The sequence below is a fragment of the Wyeomyia smithii genome, chromosome 3 (assembly GCF_029784165.1).
Source record: "Wyeomyia smithii strain HCP4-BCI-WySm-NY-G18 chromosome 3, ASM2978416v1, whole genome shotgun sequence".
Lineage (NCBI taxonomy): Eukaryota > Metazoa > Arthropoda > Insecta > Diptera > Culicidae > Wyeomyia > Wyeomyia smithii.
Genome location: NC_073696.1, coordinates 232,904,206 through 232,928,458, shown reverse-complemented (window position 1 = coordinate 232,928,458; position 24,253 = coordinate 232,904,206). Strand labels below are relative to the sequence as shown.

The 24,253-nt window shown below is 37.9% G+C and overlaps 2 protein-coding genes across 41 annotated transcripts in view; one reads left to right on the top strand and one right to left on the bottom strand.

The window, feature by feature from the left end:
- Window positions 1-24,253, top strand: part of LOC129731476 (G protein-activated inward rectifier potassium channel 3) — a 226,206-nt gene that overhangs the window by 34,947 nt on the left and 167,006 nt on the right. The window lies entirely within an intron of this gene.
- The window catches only part of LOC129731481 (serine/threonine-protein phosphatase 2B catalytic subunit 2-like), a 155,470-nt gene continuing 132,660 nt past the window's right edge, over window positions 1,444-24,253 (bottom strand). For 7 of the 11 annotated variants that reach the window (XM_055691525.1, XM_055691531.1, XM_055691529.1 and 4 more), the window contains exon 4: window positions 1,444-10,023. In XM_055691525.1, the coding sequence (XP_055547500.1) occupies window positions 7,978-9,513 (1,536 nt within the window). In that variant the 5' untranslated portion in view covers window positions 9,514-10,023 and the 3' untranslated portion in view covers window positions 1,444-7,977. Of the gene's footprint in view, window positions 10,024-22,920; window positions 23,515-23,630; window positions 23,986-24,253 lie in introns of those variants that run through there. The other 4 variants (XM_055691533.1, XM_055691536.1, XM_055691532.1 and 1 more) reach the window with 4 other exon arrangements.

Sequence of the window (24,253 nt, the reverse complement as noted above, 5' to 3'; positions counted from 1 at the left end):
CGGTTGGATGTAGGTCGAGATTTAATTTGCGTGATTTCACGGCCCATGTCCAACCACTCTAGATTTCGAACGCTTCTCCTTCGTATTGGGCTCGAAGAAATAAGATACCTGTGCTGTGGTGAAGGTTATCACGATATAGGGCACGTTGTTTGGTCATGCCCTGTTCACCGCGACGCCTGGTCCAAATTAGTAGCTTTCCTTCAGGACGGAGGTAGTCGGCCAGCTGTTCCAGTTCGTGATGCACCCCAGTATAGTCCCACTCCTTTTCACTTACTTTCAACTGAACGGCAAGAACACGTTTGGACCCCCGATTCTGAATCAGCAACTAGACCCCGCACGACCAGAAACTAGAGGCTCGAGGAACCTTATTTCCCTTTCGTGTTTTGGTTCAGCAGAGCATAACAGATATGCTGCTGATTGATTTTAACTGTTTGAAAAACATCATATCGCCCCCAACAACAAACCACTTACTTCAAAACGCATACTAGTTTTAATTTTAGATTTAATTTTAGCTTTTAGTCGGCAGCGACTTTAAAATTTTTGCCTCTTAGTTTATAAGATACTTTTAAAAGGTAAGACACTAGATATAATTGTCTCCGTAGAACATAATTATGCTGATCGATCGTTTCAGATTGCGCTGAATCATTGTTCATTGGATAGGTTCTTTTGAAACAGCAGTCGTGAAGAACTGATATTATAAAATAACCTCTTTATCAGAAAGGAATAACTGTGCAAAGTTTCAGCGAAATCGGAAATGATCGATCAGAATCGGTTTGTGAAGTAGCGTGGACTTGCTCAGAAGTGAACAAAGCAAATTAAAAATTTTAGACCACAGGTCAAAAATAAACAAAAATATAATTGTTAATTTATCCTTTAATTTATAGTCTAAATAATATAGGATAAGTATTATTCTATGATAACAGGTGTGAATATTTATTTTATATAAATCAGCAGTTTAAAAAACAACAACAGTATATATCGTGATTTCCTAATACATGGCGTGAGCTAAGACGACACTTTTCAATGGACATATTAACACTTCTGCGTAGACTAGGTCACGATTTAGCAACTAATAAATTAAACAGTTTCAACACAAAACAAAACAAACAGCACAACTCGTTGCTCTCTAAGTAACAAATGCGTAACAAATGTATTGGTTGATAAATGACCACCGGATCATCTGTTTCATGTTTCACGGATTCAAGGGCATCACGTTGTTTGCCAGTCGCGTCAAATTTCTCTGCGGCGATTAGATGGCGGTCGGTTAGATTTACGGTCTGCCGCTGCGATGAATGGGAGGCCATTGTTTATCGGTTGTCACTTTTTCGATTGTTTACATACAATGTTCAATGTGTAACAAAGAGAACGCATTCTTTTCCGAACACAATCGGTCACGTAGCAACGTGACATGGTAGCAATGGTCAAAAGAAAAAGCCCCGGTCGGATGTTTTAGTAGATTTTTATTTTTCTTTTTAATTATAGGTACATATTATTTTTACTCCACGATAAAATACAATTCAAAAATACATATAATTAGATTATCAAAAATTCATTCATATAATGTATAATAATTTCCATTGTTTTTTTACTTCTTTTTCCATGTGACCGTGAGTGTTTGACTGTCTGTGTTTTTTTTTACTGATAGTGTGTATGTGTGTTTTTGTGTTAGTGTTTGAAAGAGATAGTGAGAGACACTTTTGTTTTTATTTCTTCTAGTTTACTACTAGAGAGGACTGCGTTGACCATTTGTATTTTTTTTGCTGTGAATGTGTGAAGGAGTTCAAACCAGAGAATCGCCCTCATTGGCGTTTCGCTGCTTCATTCAACCTCTTTTGTCTAGGTCTAAGTTTCTGGTTTTTCCTCCGAAGTCAATTCGAATGCAACAGGGAACATAACCGAAGACATTAAAAAACCAGGGGAAAACAAAACGGGCATCTTTCTGGTTTTACTAGTTTTAGTTTTTAAATCAGAACACTTCTATATTTTATATATGTATTTATATTTTTATGTACTCCTATTCACCTACTGTGGCGTTCTCGTACGAAAGAGGGAAAATGCAATGGAAATGAAACAGACTTGAGATTTTTTGTGTGTATGTTTTCAATTTATTTTTTTTTGTCGAAGTTATTAACTTCAGTTCAGAAACGACTAAGAACGGTACAATGAAAGAAGGAAGTGTTTTCGCTTAAAAAAAGGGCACAGTAGAAAGAAGATTTGTTCAAGCGAATATTGCTAGCTTTTGGTGTAGATTCGTGGCGTGAATCGAACGCGCATTACACGGTTAAGAATATACTTTGGAAGAGTGATTACAAAGTGGGTGCCAGGTTGTGTTTGTGTTTGTGTTTGTGTGTGTGTGTGTGTGTTTATTTTTATGTGGATTGTGTGAGTGTGCGTGGTTACTTGACGGTTGTTAACCGTAACCAACACTAATACCGCACTCGTATTGTATCGAATGGGAATATATACGTGTGTTTGTTTGTTTGTTTGTTCGTTTGATTGTTTGTAAATATGTAAAGAGATTAGAATGCGATTAAGAATATAGCGGTAGGTAAGGTAGATTTGGTGCGTGCAAGCGTAACAACTAGTTGTTGAGAAAGTTGGTGGTATTCTGGACGAGTGCAGTAAGTGAAGTTACGAATACGCGCAAATTCGCAACAGTTGTGGAACGGAAGAATCGCTGAGTGCATGTGGGTATAAGTGGTATAGGCGAGAGATAGTGAGAAAGATTTAGTGTAACAGAGAAAAAAAAAAGAGAGAGAGAGAGAGAGAGAGAAAGTGAGACAGTTGAAAACGTAAGCGACGTTTTTTGGTATGCTTTTTTTCTTTTTCATCTTCAAATCTTAAGTATGTATTTCCTTTGACTGTGCGTGGGTGTATTTCTGAGTGAGTGTGAATTGTTGCGACAAGTGTTGGTTAATCTACCTTTTAGGTTTGTGTTGCATCGTTCTTGTGAGTGGTGACTGAACATTATAGATGATAGGTGCATTTGTTTGCTGTTTTCTATTTTTTTTATATTCGATATATTCGATAACAATTAATCTGTTTATTTACTTGGCTGCTTGCTGCGATTCGCGTGTCAAGTTGTCATTTGTTGATCGGTAGGAAAAAAACTAACTGTTTTGGGGCTACTACTTGCAATCGGTTTTGTTAAAAAATTATCAAACGATAGAGTTTTTGTTGGTTGCATTGTTTATGTACTTTATTCAATACCTTTTGGTGAGAATGGCTGTTCCATTTTGTTTTGCGTTTATTTTTAGACTGTTGAAACATTGATACCGTACGGTTCAGTTAATCTGTGCTTAGCTTTATACCTCTATACAAACGTCACGTTTTTTTTTGTTTCTCGTTCGGCTAAAGATTTGTCTTAACATTGTTGTTTGCTTTGTTTGTGTGAATGATTTTAGGGGACTCTAAGTAGATTTCTTACAAAGGGGAAAATTTATTTATACGTTAGTATTTGCTTTTAGTTTCGATTGGTAAAATACTTTATGCACAAACAAAAGCCTATGTTATGTTAAAACTTAAACTTTAACATACAATATGCGTAATATTCAATAAGTTTAATTTGTTGTTTGGATTCTTTTTTGTTTATACAGTTGCTATCCACTGCAGATAGTGCTCGTGTCTACCATGTTTTTTGTTATTCTTAGTTATCTGATTAGGGTTAACAATTTAGTTTTAGAACCAAGATGGTGGTTCCTCTTCATGCAATACTCCTAGCTTTCACAAAGCCGTTCCTATCGCTTGAGAATGTGTTTTGCTTTTGTGTGAGTGTCTGCAGTTGTTATAGCATTTTCTAGTCTGTCAAAATGGAAAAATAGATCTCTGTTTTGATTCGGTTTTGGGTAAAACTAAGCCAGTTTCAATAACGTCATTATCAATGATAAGATGATGAAGACACAGCTAGAGATGAATTAGAATCATTTTCAACAAGTTTTTTCCCTTTATGTTGCTTTTATATTTGTTTAACTAGATTGTAAAGTTTAGAAAGGTTTATTTGTTTTCTGTTTTTTTCTTTTTCTTTTGCCTTCCTAATATAAGTGTAATTAATTTAATTTCTGTAATAACTATCGTAGTTTCATTAGCAGTTTTTTTTTTCTTTCAATCAACCCTCCTCCCCATATGCTTCTAGAACCGTACATATTTAGCAGAATAATTTTGCTCAATCCAATTTGCTTCAATAAAATATTTGAAAGAAATTTTACACCTAAAAGTACACACTGCACAAGAGATTCTTTCAAATAGTTAACATGAATGTCATTTCTTCGAGTGTTTTTTTTTTGCTTCTCTTTACTTCATTTCGTTCTCTTCTGTCACTTTTTCGATGCCCAAGCAAGTGTTGGTCCTTAAACTGTTTCTTATTCAATCGGCGCTAGAACAACATCTGGCAACACTGCAGCACAGCCGTACGTACTTTGAATCGCCCAATTCTCTGTGTGTGTGTTTTACTGTGCTCCATTGTTTAAGCGCATGGCTTAATTCCAAGGCGGCGATAGAAAAAATATTTAAGAAATAAAAACGAAAAACTGGAAGAATTTGTAACTAAAGACGCAGAATTCGAAGGCAACAGCAACCCTGATTGGAATGTTTGTTTGTTTGCTAACGACTCGCACGCACACCTCTTCTTGTTGGTGGACACATATGCGAAAAAGGCGATGAAGATATATTACGAACGCAAGAAAGCGAAAACAGAGAAACCAAAAACAGGAACAACAAACAACCGCGCCAGCGTGGATGTGTGTGCGTGTATTTGGGAGTGACAGTGCACGAAAATGTGTGTGTGTGGGTGTATTGAAAGGAATCGTAAATAAATAAAACAAAAGCGATAACACGCTTGCTTTGTTTTAGAATAGAAGAACAAATTTTAACTTTTATTATTATTCTTAATAGAAGTTTGATGACAGAGTTGTAGTGACTTTTTTTTTGCTTTGCTTTTTCTTATTATGTTTTTTTTTTGGTTTAATGTTAGTTTAATGTATGGGAGAAGGTAGAAAGTACAAAATTTATAGTTATTAGCAATGCCAGATTATGACAGCGTGTCGTTAGTGATGAAACTTTTTTCGGTTGTATGAATGTGTGTGTTTTTATCTCTTCTACACACTATAACAATGTATTTTACTGTTAAGGTTACACATCTCGTACGATGAAAGAACTAGCAGTAAACATAAATATTTCGGTTTTTTTCTCTTTCTTTACTAACATAACAACAGGTTGAATAAAAAGTATTACACTAATGATAAAACTTAGACATTAAAAATTCCAACCAGGATTTAAGTAAAAAGTACGTTTGTAAACTCTCTGCATCTTTATAAATATGTTGTTTTGTTTGTTTTTTTTTTTTCAATTGAGAAAAGCGCACGCACATATTAACATGGAAAGGGGAAGTTTATCATTCTTTGTTTTGCTTGCACGGAGGTGTGTTTAATTTCTCTCTTAATGAACTACTGTTGTTTGCTTTTTTTCTGCTTCAGTTATTACTATTTCAATTTAGTAGAGAATCGTTTAAAATAATGAATTTTTCGCGCGTTTTTGCTGTCGCTACTTGCTTGTTCTTGTTTTTTTCTTGTAGACATATTTTTTTTTGCTTTGCAGATGCATGATTTTCTGTTTTTGTTAAATTCAATGCTTCTATATAAGATTCTTATTTTTTTGTTTTCTCTTCTTACAGTTGTCAATGATCGTAATAGATTCAATAATATGACAATAATTACCATTTCTCTGCTGTTTTTTTTCTTGCATTACATTGAACTTAATTCTCGCCTTTCATTCGACACTAGTTTTCGCTCTGTTCCTTGTTTTCCGTATCTGCTTTATTCTGTTAAATTATTTTACTTATTAATTAATCAATTATACACTTACGACTTAACATTTTATTTACCTTGCTTGTTTCAGCTTGTTTCTTCCTTCCTACGCGTTTCGCTTTCAATTGTTTTCTTAATTTCAGCTCAGTTAAATAGATTATTCTTAGACTTGATTCCATACTAATTAGTATTAAGCTTTTTTTACTTTATCTCTTTTTTCGACGTTTTGTTGTTCGCGGTTCGGATAGTGTTAGTGTTGTTTGCATGTCGATGTGTGTATGTGTTTGTGTGTGTGTGTGAGTGTCGGTGTATGAAATATTCTTCCTTACAGTAAAAGGGGACGTAGAACTATTTCGCACGATAGCTAAATTCGTATCGGAATCAAAACCTTGTGAAACGAACAACAGAAGCGAGGAACCGAAATATCATAGTCGATTTTTGTTGTTGTTTTACTTCTTCCCTTTGCACTTCTCTGGTTTTGGGTTGGTTCGCGTTTCCTTTTGTCTCATTCGATTCAAACCGGTTCGCACATTTTCATCAGTTTGTGTAACATTCTGCTAACTAATGCCTAGTGTTAGGGAGGTTGGGTTTTCTGCTTCTCCTTCTCCAATGTTTATGATAGTTTGAACGTTTGAAAAGGTGAAAAATTTTGCTGATTTTTGTGTGTGTAGTGAGTAACTTTACTTTATTTTGTTTTTTATTTTTTCAGTGATGGAATGAAAGGATTCAACAGCGTTTAGACAAGCAGTTCAAGCTTTCGATTTAGTTTATAATTTTTGGCGATATTTTCTAGTAGAAAAGGTTTTTTTTATTTATTTCAAGCGGTAATAGAGAAACCTGACAGTTGTTTATACTATTATTTTGTAAATTTTTCTCTCCGTCAAAATAGATGTTGCTTTGTCGCCAAATTATTTTCTTCACCCCTAGTTGGGCTCCCTTTTATTTTCTGATGTGCGTTGTTCGATAACAAACGGGGTTTTCTTTGTTTGTATTTTGAGAAAAGAGGGCAAAAAATGGCACCAGGTGTGCGATTCGAATTTGCACACGAAATTAGAGCATTGCACGTGCGCGTGGTTTGGTGTGGGATGAGGGAGAAGTTTTTTGTTTGAAAGTACAAAGCATGAAGCATATTTCACGGTGCCCAGCACAAAAATCGTCTGTGGGGCAAAGCGAAACTGAATTTGAAAACGGATCTGAGATCAAGTTGTTAGTCCAAGGAGTTTGTTGTTATTTCATATGCGAACCACATAATAAAAAAGCCGCGTTTCTTGCACCGGCCCACGTCTTCTCTTATCGTAAATTGTTTTATTTCTTTGTTTAGCTAGAAAACATCAACAATAATTCGAATATTTTTCTCCTTCATTTGTTGCTTGAACCTTTACTGTCTAAAATATTTCCGATTTGTTCCTTTTTTTAATCTCTCTGTTCATTATGATATACTGGTTGTGTGTTCTATTCTTTTTTTTTACTGTTTTAACAATTGCTGTTGTGTTCAAATGTTTTACGCTTGGGATTAGCAGGAAATGCATAACACGAAGTTCCGCCCGGAAACCGGAAGGAATGGCGATTCGACGGACTATGTCTTGCATTTACAGTCCTTCAATCATCCACCGGCGATTACGCGGATAACTAAAGTAAAGTTGGATGTGGGTAAATTATGGTTTTTTGTTTTTCATTCTGCTGGCAAAATTTTCCGCTACTTTTCAATGATTCAAAATGGCTTCAACCCCGGCTGTGAGTGCAACAATTTTATCGTGTTTTTGTTTTGCTATTAGAAGATTCTTCTTACTCATATTACTGTGTTTGCATTTTTCTTTTTTTTTGTCCATTTTTGCTTCATCAAGTTGTTTTTCGTTTTGCTGACATCCTCTTGGGACGCGATGTTCTCAAGATATTTTGTTTTTCTTTTCTTTTTCAAATATAAGATATTAGTGGCTTTACTTAAGTTATTTTTAATTATTTTCCATAATTCATTATAATAGTTTTTTTAGTAGCTTCAATTATATTATTTCTTTATATGTATATGTGTGTTTTTTTCTTCTTCCTCTTCTATTTGTTGTGGATGTCGCTGTCCTACGCTGTGTTCTAACTCGCCTTCTGGTTTCTTGCCTAAACGTGCATCCCCTTTGCCGATGCCCTACGGCAACCCTGCTACTGCTACTACCGCGGAAGCTGATTATTTGGGTGCCGCCAGCGATATGGACTTCTCTTCGCTGGGCGTTGGTGTCGTGTCCCGTCTTGGCGGCATCCGTTCATTGATCGCGTCCAGACCCTTAGCCTCGGCGAACGATGTGATCTTATGGTTGGGCGAGAAGCCCTGCAGAGCGTTGTGTAACGATTGCTTACCACCGGATAGAGCACCCAGAGGTAAGGCGCCAGTTGGTGTGAGTCCTTTCAGCTGTAGCACCGATTCCGATTCTTCCCTCAGCACGGAGAAGACACGGGCCATTTTACCGATGGCACGAATCTTGTTCCGGATGACCTCCTTGCGCGCGTTCGCTTCCTCCAACGTGTCGTCGCCCTCGCAGATCAGCTCATCATCCGAGCAGATGTTAAGTACATTGACCAGCATTTCGGTTACCTTTTCACCGACAAATGGCAACGACCAGGTGAATACGTCCATAAAGTTTGGAAGCCAGTAAGGGTGCGGTGAACAATTGAACTGCCGGATGTTCATCACGTTGTTTTCGTACTTTAATACGGCCGCTTTGTTGTTGTAGACATCCAGGTAGTTAGGAGCGGAGAAGATTGTGATAAGCGATGGGAAACCGGTTGTCGAACTCTTCCGGTACATGCGGTAACCAGCGTCCTGCGCTTCGTGGGCCCGAATGATCGATAGGAGTTTGTTGTTTTGCAGGAAGTCACAGCAGGCCTTGTAGCTGTAGAAGTACGAACAACCGCGCACCGTATTGTGCGAGTAGAAGTCCGAGTTCTTCTCGTTGCCGAAGTCTTCCAGCGGATCGGACCACAGCAGGTCGCACATCGGTCCGAAGGCTGGCGGTTCTTTAAATCGGTCCAACTTTCGAATGTCGTCCAACTCTTGGATCTCCGGCGAGAGGCCACCGTGAACACAGAGGAATTGCTGATTCATGAGTGCTGCCAGGGGCAAGCAATCGAACGCTTCCATACATGCATCGTACACCCGCTCCGAGTACTTAATCTTACACTCCTGCTTAAAGGTAAAATATTCCGTTAGATGTCGACATTCGTGATTGCCTCGCAGTAAGAACAGTGTGGTCGGATAGCACAGCTTCAGGGCCCACAGATACAGTACGCACTCTATACTGAAATAACCACGATCTACATAGTCACCCAGAAACAGATACTTGGTCGAAGCTGGCGACCCGCCAATCTCGAACAGCTTCATCAGATCGTAGAACTGTCCGTGAATATCGCCACATACCGTGACGGGCGCTTCGATGTCGATCATCGTACTTTCCGCCTTCAGGATCGCCGCACCCTCCTGGATGATCCGCAGTGCCGCGTTCTCCTCGATTCGTCCCTCCAGGATGAAGTGCTGCTTCAGTATGTCCGGACGGGGCTTGCCGGTGTGTGAATCGAACACTTCGGACATCGTTAGCTTGTGCTTCGGTGGAAACAGGACGCTGTCGATGATGCGATCATTGCCGCAACTGCCAGCTCCTGCTGACCCCGCCGCACCCGTCTGTGGTGTTGCATTGGTTGATTGTTGACTTGCTGTTTGCGAAGACATTTTTGCTGTGGGTTTGTTTTTGTTTTATTTTGCTACTCCGGTTGGATATTTATAGACTTCTACGTGTTGTAGATAATGCTAAAATATGCGTGTGATGGGTTAAATAATATTTTAAGTATCTCTCTGTTCGCCTTTTTTAAGTTACTACGATAGACTAAGGTTGTCTTCCTTTTGTTTATGTGATCACCGTTCTTCTTGTTTAAACCTACTACCTAGACTTGTTTATGTTTTATCTAAGTTATTTATCCTTCTTGCTTTTTTGTTATCTAAGCTATTTTTCCCGATGGACCCAGTCGAGATAGTGCCGGTCGCTTGTATGGTCGCTGCAGCCTGGGAGTAAAGTAGCAGGGTGGTTTGAGGTAACCACCGGCTGCCGTATTCTTCGACGGTTCCAACGAGGAATTCTGCGATCAATCGAAGCCTTTCACCGAACGTCGTTCAGCTTTCCATCAATGGTGGACACCTGTCTTTGTTTTTGATTATGTCCCAATAGTCTACGTTTAAATCAATCTGAAATTAGAGAGAAACAAAAAAGGGCAGCATTAGTTTTGTTCAGCTATCGCTATTGCTTTTAAGAAAGAATCGTTTCGCATGTTATGGTGAAACTACTTTTCACCACTCATAATTAAAATCACAGCAGGCTTGCAGCCCTCGATCGTTTCGGCTCAAAATCGAACCATCAGAAAAAAGATAACATCAGCAGACAGAGCGAAACCACAGCCCTTGAACCTTAGCTAAAGTGCCGAGAGGTGCTGAGCGACTCTTCGCGATAGCGAGAAGCGCTAAGCTAGTTCCGACAGTGCATGTCATCACTTATTATGTACCTCCGCCCGAACCCTCCCTTTTTCCCCTCCGAAGAGGACAGCAAGAAACGTCAACAAATAAGGCTTTTGCGTTCGATTGAGATTGATTGATTGGCCCTATTCAAGCCGCATCCACAGCCTACATTTTGGTTTGGTTTTTCATGCCGACTTTTTTTTGTTCGCCTTTTGTTGCCGTGTTGCTTCATAATCGTTACCACCTTTTATTATGGGTAGAGACTGCACGCGAGTCCAGTTATTTCTCGTGCGTGTTCACCTTGCTTTTGATTTTTCTCTCCAAACCTCTCTCTCTCTCTCTGTCTTTCACTCTCTGTTTCAGGGTGCCGACCCGCGATGATTGCGCCAGGAGGCTCGCTCTTGCTGGTATTATGACTTATTCACGTTATTGTTTACATGGATTGGTAATAAATGTTTTATGTTGTTTTTAACATTATGTTACGGAAAAACCAAATGCTTTGATTGCGTTGAGGGGTGACCCAATTTGGCTTTCATCTATTGGGAAGTATGAAGGTAATCAAATTCATTTTGCTGAAATTGCGAAGCTAACACTGCTTAGATTAGTTTTTATTCAAAATATTTGGTAAAAATTCAATCGAAACGATTTTTATTCTGCGTTGGTTATAGTTGTATACAGAACATAAACACACAAAAAATGGAAAAAAAAATCACAAAAGTCATGAAAAAAATATTTTCAATTCAAAATACAAACAATACCAACAATTTCAAAATAAAAGAACCATCATAAGTTATTTATAAGTTATTTTAAAACATAAACAGATTATGGAAAAAGTTTGAACCATGCAGCATTTACAAGACGTCTTTGAAAAGCTATTGCAATATCAAAGAAATATATTGGGTACTTAAATTCAAATGAAACATAGACACGGTTTGCCAGAAATATAGAGACTGAGAAAATATTACAGTGAAGTCGAAGATATGTTGTCTAAAATGATTTCACTTCAAGCAAAACATTTGAAAAATCATAGGGCCATAAAAATATAAAAACTTGAAATAAAGAGGTTGGAGAGATACAGTCAAGCCGTAGATGAGTTACGAAAGGACATGAAAATTTCATAAATTTGAGATGAATCTTATGCATAAATTTCGAATTCTGACCCCAGACGTTTTCTTGAAATCTAAACTGGTTATTTGTGATTTCTCAAATTCAACCTAAAACGGTCTTTTACCGCCTAATGAGAACATTCATTCCCAGAATTGGGAATGATGCCTAACCAAAGGCTGGAAGTCAACTCCAGATGCCGCTTTGAAATTTAACATCGGGATGATGTTCTACCGCTTAATTACGACCACAAATACTATTTTGGTTCGCAAGAATGTGACAGCCAAAACATGGCCAATCACCATCCATACTCAGCTCAAAAATCCATTTTGGGCTCCATTCGTTATTTCTAGATGGTAACATTCGGTTTATAAAAATCAGCTCAAAATGGTCAGATACCATCTAATAGTGGCATTTCCGAAGCTGGGATTTAACTCCAGATGCCATTTCGAAATCCAAGATGGCAACTTCCGGCATCTGTAACACCTAAAATGGCGAAGTACCTGCCATTATAGATACTTCTAGAACCGAGATGATGTTTAGACACCAGAAAGCGAATCCCAATGCCATTTTGATGGTGATTCCAAGATGTTAATTTCCGGTTCAGGAAAACTATTCTTAAATACTATTTGATACGAGAATTTCTAAAATCAGACTGGTGCACAGTGTTTTATTTTGCCGTTTTCGTGCGATTAATTAAATAGCGTTTCAAATGTTGATTATACTCATAAAGTATGTTCGGAGAAGTTTCAAGATATTCAAAAATACATTTTAAAATGTAGGAATATGAATGATCAATCCACCTAAAAGTGAGATAGAAAATTTATTTTTTAACCGATTGAGATAGACGCATGGTGTCTTCGGCAGAATTTTAGGTGATCTCAAAACAATAAACTTTGTTGAAAACACCATGCGTCTATCTCTTATATGTTACGAGCAGCATATAGTTTTCTATGAAGAGGTCCTGAAAATCACAATTTTCGTTATAACTTTTTTCTCAGATTTTTCCGAATTTTCAAACCTTCTGCAAAGTTATCAGTCATCCCAATATGCATGTTTATGCTGAACATTGTTATTTTTTATCTCCCAAAATAAAAAGGTTATTTGACATATTTAGATATTTTTGGGGATACTTTCACCTCAACCATCTCAAAATTACGCAATTTTACGCACGTGGCAGTTTCATACGATGAAATAACTATTCTTAGACTTTCAATTAAAGGTACACACTTTGGTATACAAGAGTATGTAAGCAGCCTTTTCGCCTGTTTTTTCAAAGCTATTCGGTGCCGATTTTGTATACAAAAATTTAAAAACAAGCAGTTTTGAGTTTCGAAAGTGGCCCCAAACGATCCTGAGCTAAACATGCATGCATGCTTTGATAAGGTTACGAAAAATGGAGAAAATGTTAGAAATAGATTAACTAAAAATTGAGTTTTTTCTTATATTCAGTTATATATTCAGTATTGTAAGCATATACTGACATTCCAAATCGCTACCCGTCAAATGAGCTGGCATTTGTGACGGGAATGAAGCTTCAGGAAGAGAAGCAAACGGATGCGGCTGAGCTGGTTAATGAAGCTACCCAAACAACTCCTTCTTGATTAACCAGAAGTAGGGATTCCTGTTGTGTAGACCGTTCCGATAATTATAAATACAGTAACGATCAACCGTCATTTCAAATAACGTGCAGTATTCAACCAAACGTTGGCTGCGTCCTGTTGTTTACATCCAAAAGAAACAGATGCTGTCATTTTTTCTAACATTTAGTGCGAAATTTTGAAAATGCGTGGCCTTTCTCCCGGGCAAAGAAAGCGAATTGTGCACAAATGGGGCACCGTGAGTAGTCTTTCTATAAGAAAATTAGCCAGAGAAGAAGGTATAAGTGTCGGAGCAGTTCAAACCGCATTGCGGAAGTATTGTGAAGAGTGCACATTTACTGATGCCCCAAGACGTGGTAGAAAACCCGGGCCTGTTGATCCCACAATGGACAAAAAGGTTAAGGAATACTACAAGCGGCATTCTTCAGTATCAGTACGAGATGTGGCGAGAAAGCTTGGAACCTCGGCGAGTAACGTTATGCGTGCCAAGGGAAGAATGGTTCTGCAAACCCGTCGGAAGCAGAAGCAGCCAAAACGAAATCCAAAACAAGCTGAATCTGTGAAACCGAGAGCTCGGAAGCTTTATGACAAACTTCTGACCAAAAAAATGGGGTGTGTTATCATGGATGACGAAACCTACATAAAACTGGACTATAAGACTCTGCCAGGACCGCAATTTTATACATCACCGAAGGGAAAGGAAGTCCCTGGACCAGTGAAAGCCATTTACACCGAAAAATTCGGCAAGAAGGTAATGGTTTGGCAAGCCATTTGTGAATGTGGGAAAATATCTCGTCCATTCATTACGAATGACACAATGAATGGTAAAATTTACGTGAAAGAGTGTTTGCAGAAAAGGTTGTTACCCATGGTTAAGCAGCATAACAATCCTCCAATCTTTTGGCCCGATCTTGCTTCCTGCCATTACTCTAAGGATGCACTAGGGTGGTATTAAACAAATAATGTCACATGTGTCCCAAAGGAGATGAATCCTCCAAACTGCCCTGAAATTCGCCCTATTGAAACTTTTTGGGCTTTGACCAAGGCAAAGCTGAGGAAATATGTCAAACCAGCGGACAATGTTAAAAAATTTAAAAAAGATTGGCTTAAAATGGTAAAAATGGTCGGAGAACACACTGTGCAAAAGCTTATGAGTAGTGTTAAGAGAAAAGTTAGAGAACTCGCGTATCCTACGAAAAGTAATCCCAACTTGAATTTAAACTGGAAAGAAAACACTTATTATCTATATTTCAGAATAAAATTACCCGAAAAATCCTGTATTTTTTGTTTTATTCAAGAAAGAAGATGTATTTATAATTTTTGGAACAGTCTATAAAGCAGAAAGTCACCTAATCTATAGCTATACGGATGTGGAATTTTGGCATTCATGATAGAATGGAAAGCGATTTGTCAGTCTCGCAGTACAGCAATACCCAGTAAGGCGCAAAAAAAAACGAAATGCAAATATTTATCCCCCTTACTATAGATTGCTAATTGCTAAAGAGAGTTGCTATCCAGCGGATGAATTTGTCGTTATATCGGAAATAGAGATTGAAATCAAACTGCAATATTTACGAGACTTGCAGAGTTTCTGTATATGAAGATGACGGTGAAATATGGGATCTGCGGTCCATCCGGGAATCCGGAGTGTAACCAAATCTTCGAGGATGATGATGGAACAAAAACCGAGGCGAGCATTTTCATGTCCTCACTTGTTCGAATTAGAGCTGCTTCGAAGCATCACGTTCTTTTCCAAAATCCATGTTCATCATCTACATTAAAACATTTTCGGAAGACGCGAAATCTCTGCTCGCTCCTTTTGAAATCGGGGAAGAAGAATAAATTCAATTAAAAAAAACTACTATTTGCATCCACGCTTACAATACTGAATATATAACTGAATATAAGAAAAAACTCAATTTTTAGTTAATCTATTTCTAACATTTTCTCCATTTTTTGTAACCTCATCAAACATGCATGCATGTTTAGCCCAAGATCGGTCGGGGCCACTTTCGAAACTCAAAACTGCTTTATTTTTAAATTTTTGTATACAAAAATCGGCACCAAATACCTTTGAAAAACAGGCGAAAAGGCTGTTTACATATTCTTACATACCAAAGTGTGTACCTTTAATTGAAAGTCTAAGGATAGTTATTTCATCGTATGAAACTGCCACGTGCGTAAAATTGCGTAATTTTGAGATGGTTGAGGTGAAAGTATCCCCGAAAACATCGAAATATGTCAAATAACTTTTTTATTTTGGGAGATAAAAAATAATAATGTTCAGCGTAAACATGCATATTGGGATGACTGATAATTTTGTAGAAGGTTTGAAAATTCGGAAAAATCTAAGAAAAAAGTTATAACGAAAATCGTGATTTTCAGGATCTCCTAATAGAAAACTTTATGTTGCTCGTAACATATAAGAGATAGAAACATGATGTCTTCAGCAAAGTTTATTGTTTTGAGATCACCTAAAATCTTACCGAAGACACCATGCGTCTATCACAATCTGTTAAAAAAATAAATTTTCTATCTCACTTTTAGGTGGATTGATCATTCATATTCCTACATTTAAAAATGTATATTTGAATATCTTGAAACTTCTCCGAACATACTTTATGGGTATGATCAACATTTGAAACGCTATTTAATTAATCGCACGAAAACGGCAAAATAAAACACTGTGTGGTGCTCTTAAATCAGGAAGTCAACAATATTCTCTCGACATCAATGGGTGAACGAGATGCATAAACCAGACCAAAAAACTCCCAGGGCAGTGCACTTTTCATTGGACACGAAATTATCATGTATGTATTTGCACTCAGAGCGTTTAAGTGTGTGGTTAGTGGATTTGGTATGCAAGACTGATGTGTAAGTGTTGATTCTGTGCACTTCTGTCAGTGGACATGAAGAGAAGTAGAGCTGTACATTGAAACATAGCAACGCTATTCACGCTTACTGTGTCAGCGGCCTACTTAGGAATTTCTAGGAATGAATTTGATGTTCAAATTGATTCTTCATATGATATATTTAATGACAGATTTTTGAAACCTCACAGGATAAAACTAAATCACCAGAGATCAATGTCAAAATGTGTTTTTGGCACATTTAAAGTGACGGTCATAAGAAAGGGGGGAAGGTGTTGCATCGGATAACCTTGAGTGAACAATCAATATCCAAACTCACGAGACGCCACTGCCGAATCAATTTAAATGGCAAAAAACACTTGGATCTCTTCTTTATACGAGCTCATAACGTGATCAAGAGCATAAAAAATAAAAAAATCATTGAAAATCTTGAATAGCGTGTTATCAAAATGATATGGAGAATTCAGTTTAATCACATAAAAAATATTGTGAGTCACCAAAAAACTTTATTTTAAAGTTTTCTGAATGGGCTACACTACAGTGATAACACTGCGACCAGAAAGCTTGATCTATTGTGATTTTGCAATGCCGCTATTGAGTGAGTGAGTGAGTGAGTAATATGCTTACTATTTATCCGTGCTTGTGTGTACGTTTTTTGTCCTTCGTATTACAATAACTGCTCTACTGTACCAGTCTTGTTCCCACCGCTAAGTACCGCCTAGTTTGATTCCATGGCCAGTTTTATCATGAGAGAAACCTAACTTGTCAAGAATTAGTCACAGTATTATAAAGTTTAATTAGAAGGAAGGGTAGGCGGGAACCTGAGAATAAACTCATGCCTAAGTCTTTTACGGTTCTGTTCTTATTAAGATTCGAACCTGCGACCATCCCATTTAATTATTATTATAAAAACAATGTCAAATTTTATAAGAGTTGTTAGAATTAGTGCGTATCAAAATCAAAACTGATTTGGAAATTGATTTTTAACTTTATAAAGCAACAAAAATAGCGAATATTATTCAGAAAATCATTCAAGTGTGCCGGAAACGACACTTTCAAGATTGATATGATACGCATCTGAAAATAAAAAACGTACAACAATGTTGATTAAAATGAGAATATCGTAACATTTTGGAATGCGTATATCTTCTTGATTTTCTATACGACTATAGCCAAATTTATTGTGTAAAAAAACAACAAATGAATGTATTTTTTCATTTTAATTTTTTTTGTTGTGGGATGTGCGCCCATCATTCGGTATGATATTTGAGTAATCAAAGATATTAGTTGAAATTATATGTGTGGTTTTGACAATCATGTCTTTTTCACACCTTTCTAATGGTGCTACACCAACCTCCAGAGGTCCTCGTAGGGTGACAACATATAGGAATTTCTCCGTGGAAAGGTACGGCAAATAATTCGAACGAAATAGTTTTTGCACACGCGTCGGTCGAATAAAATGTAAAATCTCCACCGATTTTTATTTATACATTGAAATGGTGGAAATTATGTACGAAATCCATCCACTAATTATTGACAGATTTTGAATTTTCACTTGTTTAGTATCCAACGAATTGAGGCCTAATTGCGCTCCCCCCCTCCCCCTCCATGGACAACTGCCTATATAAATTCTAAAAATTTTGTATGGACCGTGGACATTATACAGAGCCCCCCCCCCCTCAAAGCTGTCCACGTGGAATGTGGATGGCCCCTTGGAAGTTCTTAGACAGTTTGTTTGTATCTATTTTGTACTGATCACTCCAATGAGAGATTCGAGTACATTGGGAGGCATGGAACTTTCATGATGGAAAAGTAAACGTAACGAACTGTCCAATTATTCACTAGATCAGAAGCTCTCTTTCCAATGCACAATGGTTCAGAAACCAAATTTAGGGGGAAATTTGGGTTTAGAGCTCTATAGCAACATTTTAGAGAAAAACTTTCTTCTACAAAGTTGTTACATATGATGAAGCGCTCATTAAAAAATTGTCAAAAATTAGGGTGACCAACATTTTCGATGCAATCAAGTATCTAACTTTTTTTTTCTTGGTAGATAGAAGAAAAATTTGTTCCACAATGTTAAAAAGTTTTTCTCTATCTTTGAAAACAACCGATTTATATTGAAAAAACATATTTTACGCTCTAACTTTTTTATTTCAAGTTTCATCTCAAAACTGTCTTTGAACGGCTTTTTGAGCTTTTTAAGAGAAACAATTTGCAATGCTGCCATCGTAAATATCTCAATTTTACTCAAAGTTATTAATCTTTTTCATAAAAAAATATGCGTTTTTCATTTGTATGTCATTCTTTTTGGGGCAAACACAAAAAATATCTCTTGGTCTCATTTTGAAGGGCATACTAATACTAATAGAGGAACTTTTAGAAATATGTTTTTTTTTAAATTTGAGTAAATTCAATTTAAAAACAAGCCGAAAATTTCAATAATTTTATGCATTATACATATAAAAGCACCCAGTTTGTTTTTGGTATTTTTTCTTATAACTAGACGTAATTATCTTTAATTTGAACCAAAAATATCGAAAATCGATCAACTGGTTCAAAAGTTATGATTTTTTTTAAATTAAATACATCGAACACAGTCGTTTTTTTGGTCACCCTATTTCGAAGTTGGTCGCGCAAAGTGCTTCAATTGTGCTCAAAATCGCAGGGATGCATCTATGCTAAAAATAATCAAACCCGTATTGTTCCGTTGGGTTGTTAAGGGGACCAGCTCCGAAATAGGGTGACCAAAAAAACGGCTATATTCGATGTATTTTATTTGAAAAAATTCATAACTTTTGAGCCGGTTGATCGATTTTCGATTCTTTTGGGTCAAATTAAAGCTAATTACGTCTAGTTATAAGAAAAAATACCAAACAATAAATCTGGGTGCTTTTATATGCATAATGTATAAAATTATTGAAATTTTCGTCATGTTTTTAAATTGAATTTACCCAAATTTAAAAAATAACATATTTCTAAAAGTTCCTCCATTTATAGAGTCAAGTATGCCCTTCAAAATGAGACCAACAGATATTTTTTATGTTTGCCCCAAAATGAATGACATACAAATGAAAAACGCATATATTTTTGATGAAAAATTTTAATAACTTTGAGAAAAATTGAGATATTTACGATGTCAGCATTGCAAATCGTTTCTCTTAAAAAGCTCTAAAAGTCTTTCAAAGACAGTTTTGAGATGAAACTTGAAATAAAAAGGTTAGAGCGTAAAACATGTTTTTTCAATATAAATCGGTTGTTTTCAAAGATAGAGAAAAACTTTATTTTACAAAGTTACTTAAAATTAATGGAGTTATAACATTGTAGAATAAATTTTTCTTCTATCTACAAAGATAAAAAAGTTAGATACTTGATTGCATCGAAAATGTTAGTCACCCTAGTTTTTGATAATTTTTCAATGAGCGCTTTATCATATGTAACAACTTTGTAGAAGAAAGTTTTTCTCTAAAATGTTGCTATAGAGCTCTAGACCCAAATTTCCCCCTAAATTCGGTTTCTGGACCATTACAATGTATGTGTAAAAAAACAAAAAAAAAACATTTTTGCATTTGAAGCTGAAGTAGTGATTTTGGTGACCATTCTATTGTAAAATTGCACTTTAGTGAATTTTTAGCGTGAAAAATGACTTTTTAGAGGCTAAGCTCAAAATAGTGACCAAATTACTGAAAAATGAGTCGCTACTAACGTTACTAACCCTGGAATGACGTTAGAGTGTGTCAAGCAGGCTTGTTATTCTCCTTGATATTTGAATTGAGCAGAGTGGATATTCACCACTCACTTCTTGTTCAGCTTGAGCGCTGCGTGTAGCAATTATTTGCACCACACTTCTTCCTTTTTCTTTGTGTTATGTTTCTGCCGCTCGCAGGTAAATCACTGCTGCTTACACCACAGCTGATCGAAACCACTCTAGTGGGAAAACACAGAAGTACACTGTGGTGAGCACTGCAGCGATAAAATAGATAACATTCGAAGAGAAAACATGTTTAACGGGAGGCAGGGTTTATTGTTTTTGTTCTTCAGATTCGAGATGCAAAGCGAATAACTCAATCTGCTTTCCTGCCTACATAGATGCTCCCCTCATTTGATATATGCTTGAAAGATACACAGTGGAAGCGGTGCAGTGAGCTCTGTTGTCTGTGTGGGAAAGCTCACGCCACTGTATTGTCTTTCTGGAGAAATATTTTAGATTCCACAGCCGTGTTCTTTTGCAAGCAACTCATACACGCGATTCGCTGTTTTTTCAAGCAAGTGCGTCGCTTTGCTCCTTAAGTGTGTGAGAGTAGTTGTTTTCGCAGTGGAAGATATTCTCAGTCGATAGTGGTTCTCTAAGAAATGCTCTGAGGAAAAACGACAAACCTGGCATAATGTTTTGGTTACTACTTATTGACAAACGCTAAAAGTAGCACCATTCAGTGAAAAGCAGATAGATTTTAGTATCGTTTTCGTCCAGTAGTCTCGTACTGGGAGACCAGAACCTAATACTAACATTGTTGAATAACGAGAACAGCAGAAGTACTAGAATGTTGCTTTGAGGTACTTCGCTTATCGTTTTTTTTTTTGTAAATGGGAACCATTAACCATGAAAAGCAGAATCAATTGTCGGGATTCCTATAAACATATTATATACCGTCGACCGGGGTGAGATTATGCCATCCATCCTGTGGCCTGCCAGCCCTCCCTTCCGGGTCAGGTGTCTAGTCTTTCTTGGTTAAGTATTCGAGGAAATTTATTCAAGACAGTTTGGTCGTATGATCGCCATGAGATGACTGACAAACAATGGGTTTTGCATGGCACAATCTCACCCACACTGGCACAATCTCACCCACACTGGCACAATCTCACCCACACTGGCACAATCTCAGCCCGGTTCATGGCACAGTTTATGTATTAGTACTCCATTACACTGAGTTGGTGATTTTTTCTATTATTTTAGCGCTCTCATATTTTGTATGACTTTTTGATCACTAGTTCTGTTTTAGTTAACGAGTGTCTTTTTCTGAAACGCACAGAATCAAGCAACGTGGCAGCTGTTCAGTACAAATTAACCAAACAAATGTCTGTTTTAGTTTCGCTTATAACCAAGCCAAAACAATTTCCAGGAACGTCAAAACACATCTCATCAATGTGCGGATTAAATTTCTGCAAAGTTACCGCTGAAAACCTCACCACCGAAACGGTTTCGTAAAAGCCAGCTAAAAGTAGGACCCCCTCCCTCGATTGCTTGCAATTCAATTGTTCCGAATTGTTGTGTGCTGTTACTAATTGCATTACCATCGCTGATCACACGTCCGATAAAAAAAAGTTAGTCTGCATGCATCGCGGTCATAACGGACATCCGCTTTTGGTATCGCGACACCATTCACAAATGCCACTCCGGCTACTGCGGCTAGTGTTGTGCCACGAAAATCAATCTGTCATAAATTGCGTTTCGTTCCACCGTTTTCTTTCTCTGTGCGTCGAAGGGATGCGATGACTGCTGCTGCAAAAGTCCCATAAATCAAACAGGTGTTTGCCCCACGTTCCCAAAGTACGAACACACACACAAAAAAAAAAACAAAAGCATTTTTACTAGCAGCAGGTGGAGAGATTGGGGTAAAATGGACTCTGAACCACTATTTCTATTCCGGTATTCACCTTAGAGTTGCTTCTGGTAATTGCCTGTCTGATGTCTGGTTGAAACGACCAATAATCAACCAACAGAAACAAACGAATAAAACATGAATCTATCGCATCCGCTTTGCTACCACCACACCATTTGGGGGTGGGAGGTAGTACGTTGCGGCGGTGCCATCAATCGCAGCAGCAGCAGTTGTTGTTGTTATTGTTGTGCTCGCTTCTGGGGGCCGACCGAGTGGTAAATTACCGTGATACATGCATATAGACCGTTTCTCACCCAAAAATAGCCGCGTGGTCCGGCGTAAGGTTTGTGAGAAAACAAAAAGAAAGAACGAAAAAAAAGCATCAAACAATCCAATAAACAAGCCCCGCAAAGTCGCGTAAAGTTGCACTCGTTCGCGTACCTACAGACAGGCGAAACTAAGCGCGCACGTTCGCCCCACTAAGCCAAGTATGCGGGTGCGCGGAGGCGTGATTTCGCGCATGCTTTCGCGATTCGATTCATGAGGGATTCCGCACCATATCACCCAGCCGCGGTGGTATCTTCCTCTACGGAATACCAGCACCAAAGGTTGTGTTCAATATTTCTATATTGTTTGCGGTTCAGTTCAAAAAACATTAATGACTTACTTGTCATTTTGTATTTCTTTAATTCCTTTTATACAAACAACAATTTAATTAAATATGTGTTTGTGAAAAATTGACAGAGAGGGAATTTGTTCCCTTTAATTTTCATTGTACCTCCTTGTTTTTTTTTGCGATAGAAATTGTGTAGGTAATATTGTCAGAGCAGAAAACACCAATAAACAATTCTGAGTTTTTTCAAAAGTTTGTTGCAACAAATAGGAGGTAGAAGTTTGTTTAAAATTATTACTTAAAAAAAATGTTATCTCTTTCAGTTAAAACATTTTTCCGCAGATTTGAATTAAATTCATTGTATTAACATAACCGTACTTGTTTTGAAATAAGAAAAAAATCTTCCTTTTTTCCAAAAAAGGTATGGAATATGCTAAGTTGCTCATATCACCTATGTCACTAAACTTTCACTAAAGTCTGGGAGTTGCAAGCTTCGTTTATGAGTTTGCATGAAATCTCTCTCAAGCGATTGGTCCGCACTGTTGTTGACTAAATGGTCCCCGTTCATAGATCTTGCTGAGCCGGAAGAAATTTAGGTGAGGGTGGTTTGAAAGTGAAAACCGATTCGAACCATTTCATCTAGAGATTAGATCGAAACCGTCGCACGTTCGTTCTAGCCACTCTCACGAACTCACCACCTGCTGCGCACTCGGCAAACAGCTGACAAGCAACGATAACGTGGGGCGGCCATGGAAGTGGCAGGGGGGGGGGGGAGCAAACTGACAGTTGGCGTGAGCGCGTGTGGTGAGTACGTGAAACAGGGAAGAGACTAATGTACTTACGGCCGAAATTATGCACAATTGAGGCCTGTTTTCTTCTGCTTCGCGTGACAGTTGACCTGGTCTGTGTGTGTCGGGCTGGGAAGGGCGGTTCATCTACGGCCACGGGGTATTAAACCATAGTGCAAATAAAAGGCGAACCTAAACGTACCAAGCCGCCACCAGCAGCGAACCAGTCGACGCACAGTATGAGTAATGATGGTAACACTTGGACTTGGCCTTGGATTGGTGGTCGACAATGGCTATTCTGGATGCGCGCGCCTGCTTATCAACATACTCTTGAACTATGGCAGCAGGAAATTTAGAAGATGGCGGCAGCAGTGGCGGCAACGGTGGTGTCAGAATTCGATTAAAAATTCCGTCCAATTCACTCACGACATACAATGTAATGACTTACGAATCGAACGACGGTATATATAAAAACTAGTCAGCTAAAGACGAAACGGAACGACAAAATATAACAGAAAAAATTCTAAGCTGATAAAGACGACGCGAGACCGGCCACGGAACACTACGAGAGGATAAATCGCACTGTCTCACCAGCAGCGTGCTACCGCTTACCAGTGGATTAAGTTCTCTCTCCACTAAATTTCCCCCAGAGAGCGGGAGAGGAAGGTAAAATTCTCTCGCGAATAAATCTCATCGTTTACGGTGATCGTTCTACTGACACGATCTTCGGAATGAGTTTGGTGTCGATCAGCAACATAACTCACCACTTGCTTGAAACCACCAATCCGTCACCGACGATGATCGTACATTTCACCATACTGCCGTTGGCCACCTGTCTGTCTATCGGTGGCAGTGATTACCGGTAATAGAAACTGTCCTCAGCTTAATCGAGAAACAAAAAATTCTTGAGTCGAAGATATACGCCCAATTGGCTTCAATTAGTAAATTAGCTAATGTACGACTTATTACTGGAACTGTTTTTCCTCTATCTAGCGTATTTATGCGGTCATACCGGCCCGAACCGTGGATGCGCGAGAGCAACACACAACGAGATTGACTAACGACTAACCGCACCGCACCGCACCGCACAAGACCAGTGCGCTTCGGAGCAGGCGGCCAGAAATCTAAAATTAACTTTCGCGCTCAACACGATCTAAGTGGGTACACACTGATTTGAAACTGGTCTTTACCAAGTGGAGTCCGCTGCAATTAGCGGGGAGTACCTTTAATGAGTGTTGTATCAGCTTCCAATTTGCGTTTGTCAATTGGCGATTTTGCCTTTAAATATGTGAAAGATCGAGCCCCGTTTAACGTGTTTCTTGAAATAGGATTCTTTTTTCGGCCTACCCGAATTGTTCAATGTTTACGATAATTACGGGTACGGTGA